This window comes from Berkeleyomyces rouxiae (assembly GCF_048999995.1).
Source record: "Berkeleyomyces rouxiae strain 22BRR77 chromosome Unknown BrBRR77_ptg000004l, whole genome shotgun sequence".
Lineage (NCBI taxonomy): Eukaryota > Fungi > Ascomycota > Sordariomycetes > Microascales > Ceratocystidaceae > Berkeleyomyces > Berkeleyomyces rouxiae.
In genome coordinates this window covers 1,813,839-1,828,331 of record NW_027396494.1, presented here as the reverse complement: position 1 = coordinate 1,828,331, position 14,493 = coordinate 1,813,839, and the positions used below count along the sequence as shown (strand labels likewise).

Genomic DNA, 14,493 nt, shown 5'->3' with positions numbered 1-14,493 from the left:
CACTCGCGATCCGATCCGCAGCCCTCCAAGTCCAGAGTTCTTCGTCTTGGCTGGTTCAGCTTTGTTTCTTTTCTGCTTTTGCATATCACTGTCTCCCGCTACTATCCAAGCTTCTTCCTTTTTTTCTGTCTTAATTGAGCCATCTCTTTGCTCGTTTCCGCTACTTTGATACATCACTTCTTTAATCCACGACTAACTGCATTTGCTATACTTCTCTGCATCATACCGCATATATCAACTTATTTCTTCACGACAACGACCACGTCTTAATACCCTCTTGATCTTTTTCTCGCGAACAATACTCACGACTGAATTCTGTCTTTTTCTTCTTTTTTCTCTTCTTTCTCGTCCCAGCTGTGCTGTGAACCCCTCATATCTGTATACCACTCGTCCATCGCCAATCGTTGCGTCATCTTTACCAGAGATACACCACTGTATTGTCACATTTGCTATTAACCAGACTCCGCCGAATCGCACCACATCCGTCTCTTTGTTCTCCCCTCGCTTTGTCAGCCCTCTCTTCTGCGCTCCCCTCGTCTTAGTGGTGCTATTAACAATCTTGATATCTTGCTCTTGTTGAGGATCTTGGCCGATAGATCACCAAGACAACCTTCAAAGAACCACTACATAGTTCGTTCCGGCTTTGGGATTTCCCATGCCCGGTAAGTCGCCCATTTACATATTAAAGCGCAGCTAAGCCCAGTCGTTCTAACTGCTCTGGCTCACCAGGCCCCAAGAAGTCCAGAAATGCGAAAGAAGGCGGGGCTATTCCACTTTCAAAAAGGCGTCATTCCGAGCAGTAAGTAGAAATATCCCCTTGCATTGGCATCTGTAATCTGCCATCTTTTTTTCTTTTCTTTTCCCTTTTCCTTTTCTTTTTTTCCTTTTATCTAACACCCTCTTCTCCAGTACCGACGTCATAGACAAGTCGCCTCCATCCGCCGAACCCTCGACTTCGGTTCTCTATGACCCAACTTCACGTGCGACCGCCATTCCCACAAACCGCACAACATCTAGTATCGCATCGCCCTCGCCCGTGCTTGATGCCCTATCAACTACATCGGTTTCTACCGGCACTGCGCCAAGCGTTGTCCCTGATTGGACTCAGAATCCGTTGTCTAGCTCCCCTGCCAACTATCAGCAGTTTCCCACTGATTCGCCTCCGACTCTGCCGTCCAGCTATGAAGATTCCGCCAGAATTTCACCTCCGTGGCCCCAGAGGCAAGCCGCGTACTCGACATCTGTCTCGCCCTCGCCAATAAGACCATCAAGCTACCAGGTCGATCCCACCCACTACATGGGAAACGAATATCTTGCTGGCCAGCTCAGACGTGGCTCGACGGTTTCTCAATATGCGAGCCCGCAAATGTCCTTGACTCCTAATTCTGGTCTAGCACCTCAATCCCAGCCATACTATTACGGTCCACCCGATATCGATATTGATCCAGCCCAGTCTGGCCTCCATGCTGGCGATCGTGGCTACCAACTTGGCTTCGACACCTTTCCTCGCCGCACTACTGAAGGGACTTCTTCCTTTGGCACAGACACTGCTGTTCTTACTGGCTACGAAGGTGGTCTCAAGGTGTATGCTTTGACCAAGCACACCCTCGAGCCATCCTACAACCTCTCAGGCTTGCACGGAGGCGTCATTGCTGCTAAAATCCTCCCATGGGTGATGAGCGGCGACCAGGGAAAGTTCCCCTTGGTAGTGGTCATAGTGCATGGTCCTATGGTCCCGGAAAAGCCCACTGCAAAATCCGCATTTACTTCCAGTGCCAATGCAAGGGATGGGGCCACCGCCGATGGCTCTTTGAACAAGGTTGAGTATTACCAAACGTCTGTAGAGGTTTATTCTCTCAGGACCAACGAAAGAGTTGATGTACTTCTTAGGCTTCCACCCACACCCATAAGCCCAACCATTCCCATAACTAGCCAAGCTTTCGAACCGCCTTCTCCGTCAGGCCTTCTCACGCTGAGAGCCGATGCTGGATACATCACGGTGTCCTCAGGCTCTTCCGGAGAAGTTTGGGTGTTTAGTCACATCCCCCATGCCCAACCATCTGAAAGCCAATTTGGCTGCCTTGCCAAGCTGTGGACTTCTGTCCAGCAGAGGCTAAGAGCTGATGCTGTAGACGATGGAAACAAAATGCAGACACATCCACCTGCGGTCCGAGTGAACACCCTGCAGCCTATATTTGCCCTCAATGGCCGCTGGCTGGCCTATTGTCCCCCCAAACCATCTGGGCAGCTGTCCATCAAGGCTGAGATTACCGTGCCGATGCTGGGCAAGGCACCAGGTGTGCTTCAACCCACGCCCTTCCAAGTGCCCATGGCTTTCACTGCAGTTGATCAGCCCTTGGCTGGAAGTTTTATGAACAAGCTTATGCGCGAAACAACCCAAGAACTGATCCACGGAGCAAAGTGGGTAGGCCAACAGGGTATCAGTGTTTTGCAGTCATACTGGTCAAAGCCAAACTCTGCAGCAACAATGGCTAGATCACCACCTAGCCATACTTGGGCATCTTCGTATCCCCCCAAGGTCGGAGGCGACTTCCCCCCGACTCATGGTGCCAGCACATCTGTGTCGACAAAGGAACCAGGCACTGTTTGCTTGGTAGATCTTGAGAGTCTCGGAAACATGGCTAATATCCATCCATTTGCGACGTTTTCACTTGTTGGCGGATGTAGCTATCTGTCGTTTTCCCCTACTGGGCTTTTCTTGTTTACTGCTAGCGCAAAGGGCGATGTTCAGATGGTTTGGGATTTGATGCGTACCCAGCACACCAAGTCTTCTCTGATTCAGATGCCCACAAGCCCGGCCAACAGCGGGACTTCCGGCGTTCATGTTCGTCAGATTGCACAGTTTTCACGTTTGACCGAGGCTCGCATTATCGATGTTTCATGGACTAAGCCAAACGGTGAGCAAATCGCCATGGTAACAGAAAGAGGCACTGTCCATTTGCTTGATATGCCATATAGAGCCTTTTCTTGGCCGCCACCGCGACGTCGCGGTGAAGGACGGCACTCGCCCACTGCCAGCGGCGAGGGCACAGGAAACTCGGCCGTCTCACTTGCATCGAATGCTATTGGTGCTGCGTTGGTTGCTGCGCGGCCTCTTATGGCGCGGCCTCGGCGTAGCAGTACCACTGCACAAATTGCCAGTGGCAGCTCACACCTGGTTGAGTCTGCTAGCCATGGCGGCCGTATCATTGCTGCCAGCATCAGCAACTCCATTGGGAAAACCGGGCATGCCATCAGCCAGCTACGCCAGAACGCTGAGAATCGCGTAACTATTCCGTCCACGTCGTCAACTCGTCCTCCGCTCCCGGGCTGCGTCACGTGGGTGAAGAGAAAGCATCACAATACTCTCTATGTGGCAACTAACGGCCTTGTGCGTGCCTTCCCTTCCAAATCGCGCCGCATGTCGACTTCGATGGTTACCAATTCCGGATCGTCATCTGCCCAAGGCCGCTATTCAAGAGACCACATGGCGTACCGAGATCTAGCCATACCAACGCTCCCAGACAACGTCATCTCAGACTATATCAGAAACTTGATTTCTGGCGAGGATGAGCTTGTTATGTCTGACCATGAAATGGAAGCTGGGAGCGCGCTCCTTTCCACTAATCGGCACGTGTCAGCTGCCGACAGGTCCGTAGCTCAACCTACAACTGAAGCCACAATCCCCGAGGCCGAGATCGAGTCGAGTGCTCCGTACCAACCGTTCCACACAGATCGGCGCATTTCACTCTATGAGTACCGGGGTTCAGGCAAGAGTGGGGTTGCAGCGGCCAGGAAGGCGTCCATGACCAGCTTAACCACTGCGTTCGCAGAAGCTAACTTTGAGGACATGCCGCACGACAGGCCTCGACGAAGGAAGCGGACCACGACAGCGCCAGATCAAAGCGATTCTGCCCCAACAGGAAAGCCAGCACAGTCAGCAAACACTGGCGGTGTGTGGGCATTTGGGCAGCCCCTGGCTACCACCAAGTTGAATCTTGGATTCCCTGAGGGGTTGGATGAGGATATGATGGCGTCTCTGGAAGACCATCGAGCTCTCCCTGCCTCGGCCATGGAACGCAGGATGCAGCAAATCGGGCACGATGAGCAGATTCTCATCACGACGCGGCGGCGTCGTAGAGTGGTCAATGACATGGGTGGAAGCGAAGACGATGGCTTTTTCGAGGATGATTGTGAGGTTTTGGACTTTGCAGACCAGAGGGTTTGAATGAATGGTGTGTGCTTTTTTTTTTTTTTTTTTTTCCCTCGCGTGAGGTGAGATGTTGGTCATGTCGACATGCAGTGTTGAAAGGGTTACGGCAAGATGATGTGTGTGTAACTCTATAGTTTTTTTTTTTCTTTTTTCTTTTTTTTTTTTTTGCAAAAACAAGCCTTGAAAAGGTAGAAGATAACGTACAAAAAAATACAGAGTTTTGACACGCCATCTCGGTTGCTGCGATGATGGTGAAGCACAGGACAGAGCGTATACTTGAATTGTGTGATGGGTTTGTTTTAAGCAGCAAGATGACAAAACAGCACGTCTGATATCATGGCCATGGATAGACTTTTGAGAAATGTGTTTGAATTAATGGGCATATTGTGGCACTAGAGTAAAAGGCCCAGGAGTGTAAAAGACGCAAAGGTGGTTTGGCCCGGCGATCCCAGAGAAGAGGGCTTGTGACAATAGGACAGCCGGCCCGAGCAGTTGGGCAGCCGTCGGCTTTTTTTTCCCGCCATCGGACCTCTAGGCCTTCTTCTTGGCAGCGGCGGCCTTTGCCTTGAGGGCCTTTTTCTGGTTGCTGCGAATCATGACGGTGCTGACAAACGAGCCGACGACGGCGCCGCCGAGCAGGATGAGGATGACGGGGATGCGGATGGCCCAGACGCGCGGGGGGAACAGGCTGTGGAGGGGGTGGTCGTCGTCGACAAAGGGCTATGGAGGGGGGGCAGGGCGGGGCGTGTTAGCGGCGGGCGGAGGGGGTTAGCGGCGGAGAGGACAGGGCACGTACCATCACCAGCGTCCACAGGGTGTAGTAGAGGAAGACGACGGAGGCGGCCACGAGCATGGCAAGGCCGATGAGTTTGTCTAGCTGGAGGCGGGTTAGCGGGAGGGGCGCGCGCGGTGGGCGGACAGCAGATGCGGGAGTCGTCTGGGGCGGCGTACCATTGTTGGTGGATGGCGTAGTGTGTGGACCGGAGAAGCTGAAGCGGCGGCGGCGGCGGGGGGCTTGTCGTGACGAGAAGGGTCGGGGTGTGTGTGTGTGTATATCGCGAGCGGCAGAGCAACACGGCAGTGTGTGTGGTGTGAGGAACGGGTCGCAGGGTCGGCGCCAGAATGCAGGGATCGAGATCAGGGCATTGGACGGAGCTGGAAGAGAGAGGACGTGGAAGGTCTGGGAGTCTGGCTCCCGGCTTATCTAATCAGGACAGCTCAGCTCGAGTTGAGAGACGCGCGCCAGCGTGCAGCAAGCAGGGGCCGGTGGGATCCGCTTTGTGGCGGCGATGTGGCGGCGATGTGGCGGCAGTGTTGTCGCAAAGAAGCAGGGTGCAGGAAGCTGTCAGCCTCGCCGCTTTTTTTTTTTTTTTTTTGGGAGTGAAGCTCCCTAACGAGTGATTGATTTGATAGACGCAAGAATCCAACTGTGCTACGGCCTTTTCGCTTTGCTTCTTCTCTCTGGCGAATTTCTTTTATTTTAATTTTTTTTTTTCCAAGAAATAAACAAGAAACATTCACCCCCTTCTGCGCCGCCTGCTTTGACCCGGCCCCTCGGAAATTCACCGGAACAGAATGGCGCCGTCGTCACACGCTAGCGCCTCGCGATCGGGGTCGCGCTCTCCAGAACAGCCTGCCGCTCGGTCGCCGTCACGGTCGCCGTCGCCGTCACGGTCGCGCTCCCGCTCTCGCTCCCGCTCGCCCACTCCTGCTTCGCCCGCCCGCAGCCCAACCCCGAGATCCAAGTCGCGCTCGCCGCCCCCGCGACATCCAGACCCGACCAGCACCCGCCGCTCGCGCTCGCCCTCTGCTTCCCGTTCCCGCTCCCGCTCACCCTCTGCCTCCCGCTCCCGCTCGCCCCCGCCACACAATGCCCGGCGCCCCGGTTCCTCCTCGCCCGGCCCAGCCCGGCCCCACAAGCGCTCGCCGTCGCCGCGCTCGCCTCCGCCCCCTGCCCACGACCCCATCGAAAAGGCCGAAGCCATCAAGCAGGCCGACCTCAAGGCCGAGTACCAGCGGCTGATGGACCTGCGCAGCGGCGGCACGTACATCCCGCCCGCGCGCCTGCGGGCTCTCCAGGCCCAGATGGGCCAGGACGACAGCGAGGAGAGCAAGCGCATCCAGCAAAAGTTCCACTGGGAGGCGCTAAAAAAGGCCATCAACGGCCTGATCAACAAGTGCAACGTCTCCAACATCAAGCACATTGTGCCCGAGCTGTTTGAGGAGAACCTAGTGCGCGGCCGCGGCCTGTTTTGCCGCTCGCTGATGAAGGCCCAGTCGGCCTCGCTCGGCTTCACGCCCGTGTTTGCCGTGCTCGCCGCCGCCGTCAACTCGCGCCTGCCGCAGGTCGGCGAGCTGCTGGTGTCGCGCCTGATTCTGCAGTTCCGCAAGGCCTTTAAGCGCAACGACAAAAAGGTGTGCTTAGCCTCGAGCACGTTCCTGGCCCACCTGACCAACCAGCAGGTCGTTCACGAGTTCCTGCCGCTGCAGATTCTGCTTCTGCTGCTGAACAAGCCGACCGACGACAGCGTGGAAATCGCCGTCGGCTTCATGAAGGAGGTCGGCGAGTTCCTCTCCGACATGCAGCCGCGGCCCATTATGCTGGTGTGGGATCGCTTCCGCGAGATTCTGCACGAGGGCGAGATTGACAAGCGCGTGCAGTATGCCGTCGAGGTGCTCTTCCAGATCCGCAAGGACAACTTCAAGGACAACCCGGCCGTCAAGGAGGAGCTGGACATTCTCGAGGAGGAGGACATGATTACCCACAAGCTGTCGCTTGACGACGAGGATCTCAAGACCCAGGACATGCTCAATGTCTTCAAGTACGACCCCGACTTTGACGCGTCCGAAGCAGCCTACAAGCGCCTCAAAGCCGAAATCCTGGGCGAGGTGTCGGGCAGCGACGATGAGAGCGGCGACGACGACAGCGACGACGACGACAGCAGCGACGACGACGAGGCCAGCGAGGACAAGAAGATCGAGATCCAGGACCAGTCCAACGCTGACCTGGTCAACCTGCGCCGCACCATCTACCTGACCATCAAGAGTTCCATGGACCCCGAAGAGGCCGTGCACAAGCTGATCCGCGTCAAGATCCCGCCCGGCTTCGAGCACGAGCTGCCATCCATGGTCATGGAGTGCTGTGCGCAGGAGCACACGTACCAAAAGTTCTTTGGCCTGATTGGCGAGCGCTTCGCCAAGCTCAACCGCATGTGGACCGACCTGTTTGAGAAGCAGTTTGCCACCACCTACGAGACCATCCACCGCTTCGAGACGAACCGCCTGCGCAACGTCGCGCGCTTCTTTGGCCACATGTTTGCCTTTGACGCGCTGGGCTGGCACGCCCTGAGCGTGATTCACCTCAACGAGGACGAAACGACGTCGTCGAGCCGCATCTTCATCAAGATCCTGTTCCAGGACATTGCCGAAATCATCGGCATGAAGAAGCTGCGCGAGCGCCTCGCCGATCCCCACATGCAGCAGTACTACGACGGCATCTTCCCCCGCGACTCCCCGCGCAACGTCCGCTTCGCCATCAACTACTTCACCAGCATCGGCATGGGCCCCATCACCGAGGACCTGCGCGACTACCTCGTCAACATGCCCAAGCCTGCGCTCCCCGCCGCCCCTGCCGCCGACGAGTCCGACGGCGAGTCCGTCTCGAGCTACTCGAGCTGGTCTTCGCGCTCGCGCTCTCGCTCGCGCTCAGTGACGCCCAGAAAGCCCGCCCGCGGCCGCTCGCGCTCAAGGTCGTACGACTCGCGCTCCCGCTCCCGCTCCTTCTCGCGCTCCCCTTCTCGCTCTCCGCGCCACGCCCGCGCCCGCGCCCGCAGCTACTCCCGCTCAGTCTCCAGGTCGCCCTCGCCATCCGCGTCCAAGCGGCGCGCCGCCTCGCGCGCAAGCCGCTCGCGCACACGCAGCCCCGAGCCAAGCCGCAAGCGCGCGCCCACGCGCCGCCGCCGCAACAGCTCGTCCATCTCGCGCTCACGCTCCGTGACGCCGCGCAGACCGCGCCAGCGCAATGCATCTCCGTCGCGCAGCCGGAGCCGGAGTCGGAGCCACAGCTGGAGCCGCAGCCGCAGTCGGAGCCGGAGCCGCGGAGATTCGCCTGCGCGCGCGTCGCGGTCTCCGTCGCGCAAATCGCCGTCGCGAACACCCCCGCGCAAGCGCGGTCGGTATGCGTCGGGCAGCCGGCGGCGGTCGCCTTCGTATTCTAGGTCGCGTAGCCCGGTGCGCAATAGCGCTACGGGCAAGCGGAGACGAACGCCGTCGCTTTCACGGTCGCCGTCGCCGCCGCCGGTTAAGCGGGGCAGACGGTAGGGGGGGTAATGGAGTGGTGGAACAGGGTGTGTGGGGGATAAAGAGTGGGGATATGATTCATGTGAGTGCTGAAGTTTCGTCGGCGGGTTCATATCGCGAGGAGGATTACTTGAGTAGCATAGTAGCATGTATAAAAAAACTCATTCCCAACATTCAATCAAACAAAACTGGTGCCTAGTACTTTTGAACTCTATATCCAAGCTTCGACAACCCGGAACCATCTGTCCACCGGCTGTCTACACTGCTGCAGCCGCGCCCGCCTCGGGTTCCTTGCGCGTCTCGGCCTCCTTCGCCTGGCCCTTTTTCTTCTTGCTCAGCGCAATGCTGCCCTTGGCCAGCGCCTCCTTGGGCAACGGCCTGACAATGGGCTGCGCGATCCACCACGGCCGAATGCAGCGGCGGATCGTGGCAATCGACGAGTCGGGGCTATCCTCATCAATCTCTTCAGCAGCCGCGCCAGCCCCGCCCTTCTCCACCGCCGCCGCCCGCTGCTGCGCGCCAGAAAACGCCGCCTTCTTCGCCTGAACATGCCGCTCCACCTCGTCCGCCCACGACTGCCCGCGCGTGCGCGCATACTCGAGCAGGCCCTTGGCCGTCTTGTACTCGACGGCCGCGAGGATGCGCTCGTACGCCGCCATGTCGCCGCGCGCGCAGCAGGCCAGCATGTCGCGCACGTCCGTGTGCCGCGAGACTAGGTGCCGCAGCACGTGGAACAGGTGGGTCTGGACCGCGGCGAAGTTGGGGTTGGTCGGGGCGTTTTTCGCGGGTTTGGGTGGCGGGGCGACTTTGCGCTTTTTGCGCGCCGGTCCGTCGTCAGCATCGTCCTCGGCGGCAGTGACGGCGGCGGCTGCCTCGGCCTCGGCCTCGGCTTCGTACGCGCTGATCCACGCCTCGTCGTCGCCCGGGATAAAGAGCGGGCGCCGCGGCGGCGCAGGCTTCTCGGCTGCGTAGCGGTACAGCAGGTCAAAGTACCTGCGCAGCATGCCGTCGAGGCGGAAGCCGCCGCGGCCATCAACGCCAACCCAGTACTCGCGCTGGCGCAGCTCGCTGGCACCCTCGGCCGGCGGGCCGGCAAAGATGGCCGGGTCGCTGAGGTTGCCCTCGGCGGACATGACGCCGTCGGCGCCCGTGACGCGCAGGCATTCCTCGAGGTTGTCGTGCTGCAGGATATTCCCGTTGGCGAAAATGACCGTGTCCGGCGGCAGATTGTCGCGCAGGTAGCGGATGTATTCCCAGTCGGCCAGGCCCGTCAGATGGCCCTTTTGCTCGCGTCTGCGCCCGTGCACCGTGAGAATGCTCGCGCCGGCACTCAGCACATTCTTCGCATACGCCAGCGTCTGCTCCTTGGTCTCGAGGATGCGGATCTTGGCCGTCACCGGCACGTCCAGGTTCTCATGCAGGACCTTGACCAGCCGGTGGATCAGGTCCTGGTCCTCCTGCAGAAACGAGCCGTAGTGCCCGCGCTTCGCTATGCCCTGCGGACACCCAAAGTTCAGGTCCACCGCGTCGCAGTGCGGCGCCACGTGCCGCGCCGCGTCCAGCAGCGTCGCCGGGTCGTTGGCGCAGAACTGCACAATCAGCGGCCGGTCCAGCGCCGGGTTGCCATCCAGCCAGGGCGCCCCGCCGCTGCCGTCGCCGGCCGCCACGTCGCTTTCGTCGCTCCGCGTGCACTGGAAGTGCGACGCGCGGTACTTGGCGTCCTGCGAAAACAGCCGCGCGTGCAGCATCGGCGTGTACCCCAGCACAGACGACGCCTCGTCGGGCGCCATGTACGACCGCGTGAGCATGCGCCAGGCCTAGACACCACACACACACAAAAGAAAACAGTCACGTCGTTAGCCTCGAGCATACCTCTCTCATCTGTGTGGTTGGGGGGAGAGGGGGGGGTTTTCGTGCTTACAAACTCGGACTGGTCCACCATCGGCGCCACAATGTACTTGGGGCTTCCAATCTTTTCGTAAAACGCCCGGCCGTGCAGCTTCGTGCTCGGCGCCGATCCGTTCGACACGCCGGCAGCGCCCGGGGAGCCTGCCGGCGAAACACCTTTGGTTACCGCCATCTTCCACAGCAACCCTAGTTGTCGCACGAACCTCGCCAGATTGAAGAATGCGGAAAAGAAAAAAAAAGAGAAGAGAAAAAAAAAGAGAAGAGAAAAAAACAGAGAGTGACAAATGCTCAACCACAAGTCTCGAATAAAAACAAAAAGAGAGATGAAAAGCAAAAATCCCCCAAAGCCTGGAAAAAATCAGTGTCTTGTTCAGACTCGGTTCGCCGAGGGTCAACTTCAATGTTCTCAAAAAACGACAGTCGTACAAAAAAATCATCAACTTCTCCCGGATCGTTACACCGTTTCTGGTGATAAGATAAGATAAGATACCGCCTGGGCCGGTGACGTCGGTAGGCTGCCGTCTATTATTCTGCCGGGCAGTACGCAGATTATCAAAACAAAGCGGTTTCTACACCGCCTTTCCCATCTCACAACATACACACCGCCAAAACGTCATATCACCGGCCACAATCCATTGTCTGCATCATCTGCAAAATCAGAACAATTCTTTTGACCTTTTTTTTTTTGGCTTCTTATGCATAAGTTCATCCAGGAAGCAACAGGAAGGAATCAGACACTGAAAGAGAACCAGTGTTGTTGCCTGTAAGTGTTTCCAGATTCGTCTCAGAACAAATAGCCCTCTCCAAAAAACAAAAAGTAACTACACTTGTAACTAGTAAGAATACCAAAGCAACAATCGAAACAAGACAAATGACAAAACTCGCCTCCACATTAGCGACGAACAATAAGAGCTTAATCAATAAAAGAGAACTGCGGGCCAAGTTAAAAGAGAGAAAATGAGAAGAAAAAAACTGAAAAAAGAAAACGAAACAAGAGAAAAAAAAGAACACACACACAAGGAAACAAGACGCCACAATGAGGAGAAAGGAAAAGAAAAAAAACAAGAAAGCAAGAAATGAACTAGTAAAAGTCCACAGGCCGCAAAACAAGAAAAGGAGAACCCGGATTCGAGGCGTTGTAGCAGGCCTCTGCGCAAAAGACATGAGAGAAGATGATAGAAATAACAAAATGTGCGAAAATGCAGGACTCAGCATGGCAATGAAGAACACCAACGACATCATCATTTGATGCAAACCGTGAGACAAGAAAAGAAAAAGAAGAAGGAAAAAACTGCGCTGGCGAGGGCGGACTTGAGAAAAACACGACATGCCCGGGAGTTGTCTCCATGCCAAGCGGAGCGGCGCAGAGTTACCGTAGCGATCTCCAAGGGGAAGAAAGAGAGAAAAGAAAACCGCTATTTGCCATGTCATGGGCAAATAATAATGGAAGAAATACAGCGAGTAGAAAACATATAAACAACTGATTGGTCGCTGGGTGATGACGTGTAGTAGACTCGAGCGCAAACCGGGAAATTAAACAGGAAGGGAATTCGGCGAGGGCTGCTGCCATTGCAAGCACAGCGAGTGGCCAAATCAGAAGAAGTGGGTGTAGATCTTGGAGGTTTCGTGAACTTGCATCTCCTAGAAACATGAGGTGGTTAGACGAGAGAAGAGGTTCACGCGGAGATGGGTCTGCATTCGTGAAAACTAGCAACTTACCATTTTGAAGGTGTTGAGCTCCTCCTTGATCTGCTGGGCAAGAAGAGGCGTGAGTCTGTTGCATGTGGCAATTTCGCCGCGACGGTCATACTCTTGGCTTGGCCAGGTATCGTGGAACACAATGCGCGGAGAAAAGGTGGCATTGCGCTTCAGAGCCTGGCGAGAGGCCATGGAACCATTTCCATCTTGGCGTAACTTAAGAGCCGTGACGAAGTAATCCTCGTTGCCAATGGCCACCGAGCCAACTCTTCTGTGGGCATCGTCATTCGGGGTGCTCGGAGCACTCGAGTTGGGCGAGTCGGTGATGTTGGGAATTTCAGGCAAAACTAGCCCAGCATTTTCCATGTCCGTGTTGCGTGTTGGTGAGCCGTTGCGGCCTGCATGTTCTCGAATGTTAGCACGTGTGCATTCTCGCCATATCAATAGAAGCTGGTCGGCAGACTTACGCTTGAGGATCCCCCTGGGTTGTCCTGAAGGATCAGTGTTTTTGCGCGGGGTAGATGAATCGGTGCCAGAGCTTCCAGCACGGTCAGAGGTCAAACTAGGTGTGCGAGTTTGCTCCTCAGTGATACGAGTCGGCAAAGGCATGTTGAAACCACGGTCAGCCTCGGCATTAACCCTGGTAATCTCGGCAACACCTGTAGTCTCCTCGGCCGGGTCGCCAGCAGCTGATTTAGGGCGGAAGAGGCCAATGAATGAGCGACTTCCACGCTTCATGCCGCGACCCATCTTGCGGATCATCATGGATGCAGACGAGGCAGTGGACGAAATAGACAAGTTGTCGGTAGAGCCACCAAAGATACGGGGCCCGTAAATGTTGTTGCCAAGCCCGGATGCTTCCTGCTTTTTGGCAATTCGTTCCTGTTCGGCTTCGTCGACATGGTCGAGAGAGGGCTGGTTGCGTAGCATGGCGGAAGCAGTTTGGGGGCGGGGTATGGTAACAACATGCGGCTTATCGTCATAGTTGTTGGTTGGAGTGCGGTCGTCAGAGGGTTGTTGGTTCTGTGTTGAAAGGGCGGCAGCTCTGCGGAACTCGGTGACACTGCCGAAAGAAAAGGCACGGCGAAGACGAGAGGTTTTGGTCTTAGATTTCCCCCCTTGACTGATGGCAGCGAGCTTCTGGGCGGCTGGGCTCCCAGCCTGGGCAGTGGTGGCATTGGCTACGGAAGCAGCAGTGGCACTTGTCGAAGCAGCACTGTTGGTCTTGTTGGACAAAGCAGCAACAGCGGGTTGCTTGTCTTTGGCGGCAGCGGTGTCGTTCTTGGAGGCCTTGGTGGTTGTGACGTTCCCTGAGAGCGGCGAGGGTGTCCGCTTGCTGCCATCTAGATTCGAAGATGCACGGGGAGGAATACTGAGCTCGGATTTGTCGTTGCCATTGGAGCGAGACTGCGCGGCTCCGTTGCGAGTGCCGCTAAAGTTTGACGACGAAGTCGAGCTGGGATTGGAGACGGCACTCTCAAAACTGCCACTGCGTGCTCTTGGATCCAACGCAGCAACGAGACGCAGGCCCTTGCCATTCTCCTTGTGCCATGACTTGCCAGCTTCGGAGTCGGATGCACGGCGAAGATCGCTCAGGGCCGGTGGTGCCATGTTCTGGTATTCAGCGTAGTCCAGAGTCTGGATGCTGCGGCGTCGCATCCGCTTAACCTCGTCAAAGGTAAGGGGCACATTGGTTTTGGAGGAGAGATCGGCAGACGAGCCGCGTTTGTGCAGCGGGGCAACCCTGGAATCGCTCATGTTGTGGTGGTGGTACAGGTTGCTGGATGAGGACATCAAGTTTATCCCCGAGGTAGCAACGACAGACGAGCGGTTCTGCTGGCTGGATAGCGAGCCACGGCGATAGCGGTCAGGCTGCGGTCTCAAGGTGTTTTGGACCTGTGGAGGCGCCTGGCCGTGGGCGTTGTGGTGACTAGCGTGCGAGGCAGATGGGACGAAATCGGCCTTGTGCGAGGCACCAGCATAGTTGGCAGAGAGATTCTGGGACAGCCTCGGCCGAGAGGGCTCAGGGGCACGGGAAGAGGTCTGCGAAGGGCGCTGGCCGCTAGCCGAGACGGACAGGCGGTGGGATGCATTGGTGTTCAAGCTCGGGGTGGAGGTGAAGGCGTAGGGCTGGATGGGAGCCACGGGGGGGCGATATACGGGCTGCATGTTGAGTGGAATCGCGCCATGGGCATGGAACGAGTTTCTGTGGTGCTGTGGCATGATTTGAGGCTGTGGCGTGGGATTGTAGATGGAGGTTGCGCTGGTCGAACGGGGGGTTTGGAGCATGGTAGTGACAGCAGGAGACGGAGGATAGGCCTGGGTGATGGAGGCCATATTGCGATGCGAGCACCAAGAATGGAGAGAGCGGCCAA

At 56.9% G+C, this 14,493-nt stretch overlaps 5 protein-coding genes across 5 annotated transcripts; 2 read left to right on the top strand and 3 right to left on the bottom strand.

Moving 5' to 3' along the window:
• Positions 1-655: 655 nt before the first annotated feature.
• BROUX77_004708 (uncharacterized protein) lies at positions 656-4,228 on the top strand (the record flags this gene model as incomplete). Its single annotated transcript, XM_073749501.1, has 3 exons — positions 656-662; positions 730-799; positions 910-4,228. The coding sequence occupies 3 exons, from the start codon at positions 656-658 to the stop codon at positions 4,226-4,228; spliced, it is 3,396 nt and encodes a 1,131-aa protein (XP_073605165.1).
• Positions 4,229-4,744: 516 nt separating this feature from the next.
• On the bottom strand, positions 4,745-5,167 carry BROUX77_004707 (uncharacterized protein; the record flags this gene model as incomplete). Its single annotated transcript, XM_073749499.1, has 3 exons — positions 4,745-4,933; positions 5,010-5,090; positions 5,165-5,167. The coding sequence occupies 3 exons, from the start codon at positions 5,165-5,167 to the stop codon at positions 4,745-4,747; spliced, it is 273 nt and encodes a 90-aa protein (XP_073605164.1).
• A 621-nt stretch (positions 5,168-5,788) lies between these two features.
• BROUX77_004706 (uncharacterized protein) lies at positions 5,789-8,533 on the top strand (the record flags this gene model as incomplete). Its single annotated transcript, XM_073749498.1, has 1 exon — positions 5,789-8,533. One exon carries the CDS (start codon positions 5,789-5,791, stop codon positions 8,531-8,533), a length of 2,745 nt encoding a protein of 914 aa, XP_073605163.1.
• Positions 8,534-8,769: 236 nt separating this feature from the next.
• Positions 8,770-10,592, bottom strand: BROUX77_004705 (uncharacterized protein; the record flags this gene model as incomplete). The annotated part of the gene is made up of 2 exons (XM_073749497.1): positions 8,770-10,329; positions 10,434-10,592. The coding sequence occupies 2 exons, from the start codon at positions 10,590-10,592 to the stop codon at positions 8,770-8,772; spliced, it is 1,719 nt and encodes a 572-aa protein (XP_073605162.1).
• A 1,421-nt stretch (positions 10,593-12,013) lies between these two features.
• Positions 12,014-14,455, bottom strand: BROUX77_004704 (uncharacterized protein; the record flags this gene model as incomplete). The annotated part of the gene is made up of 3 exons (XM_073749496.1): positions 12,014-12,061; positions 12,140-12,516; positions 12,586-14,455. The coding sequence occupies 3 exons, from the start codon at positions 14,453-14,455 to the stop codon at positions 12,014-12,016; spliced, it is 2,295 nt and encodes a 764-aa protein (XP_073605161.1).
• Between the last annotated feature and the right edge of the window lie 38 nt (positions 14,456-14,493).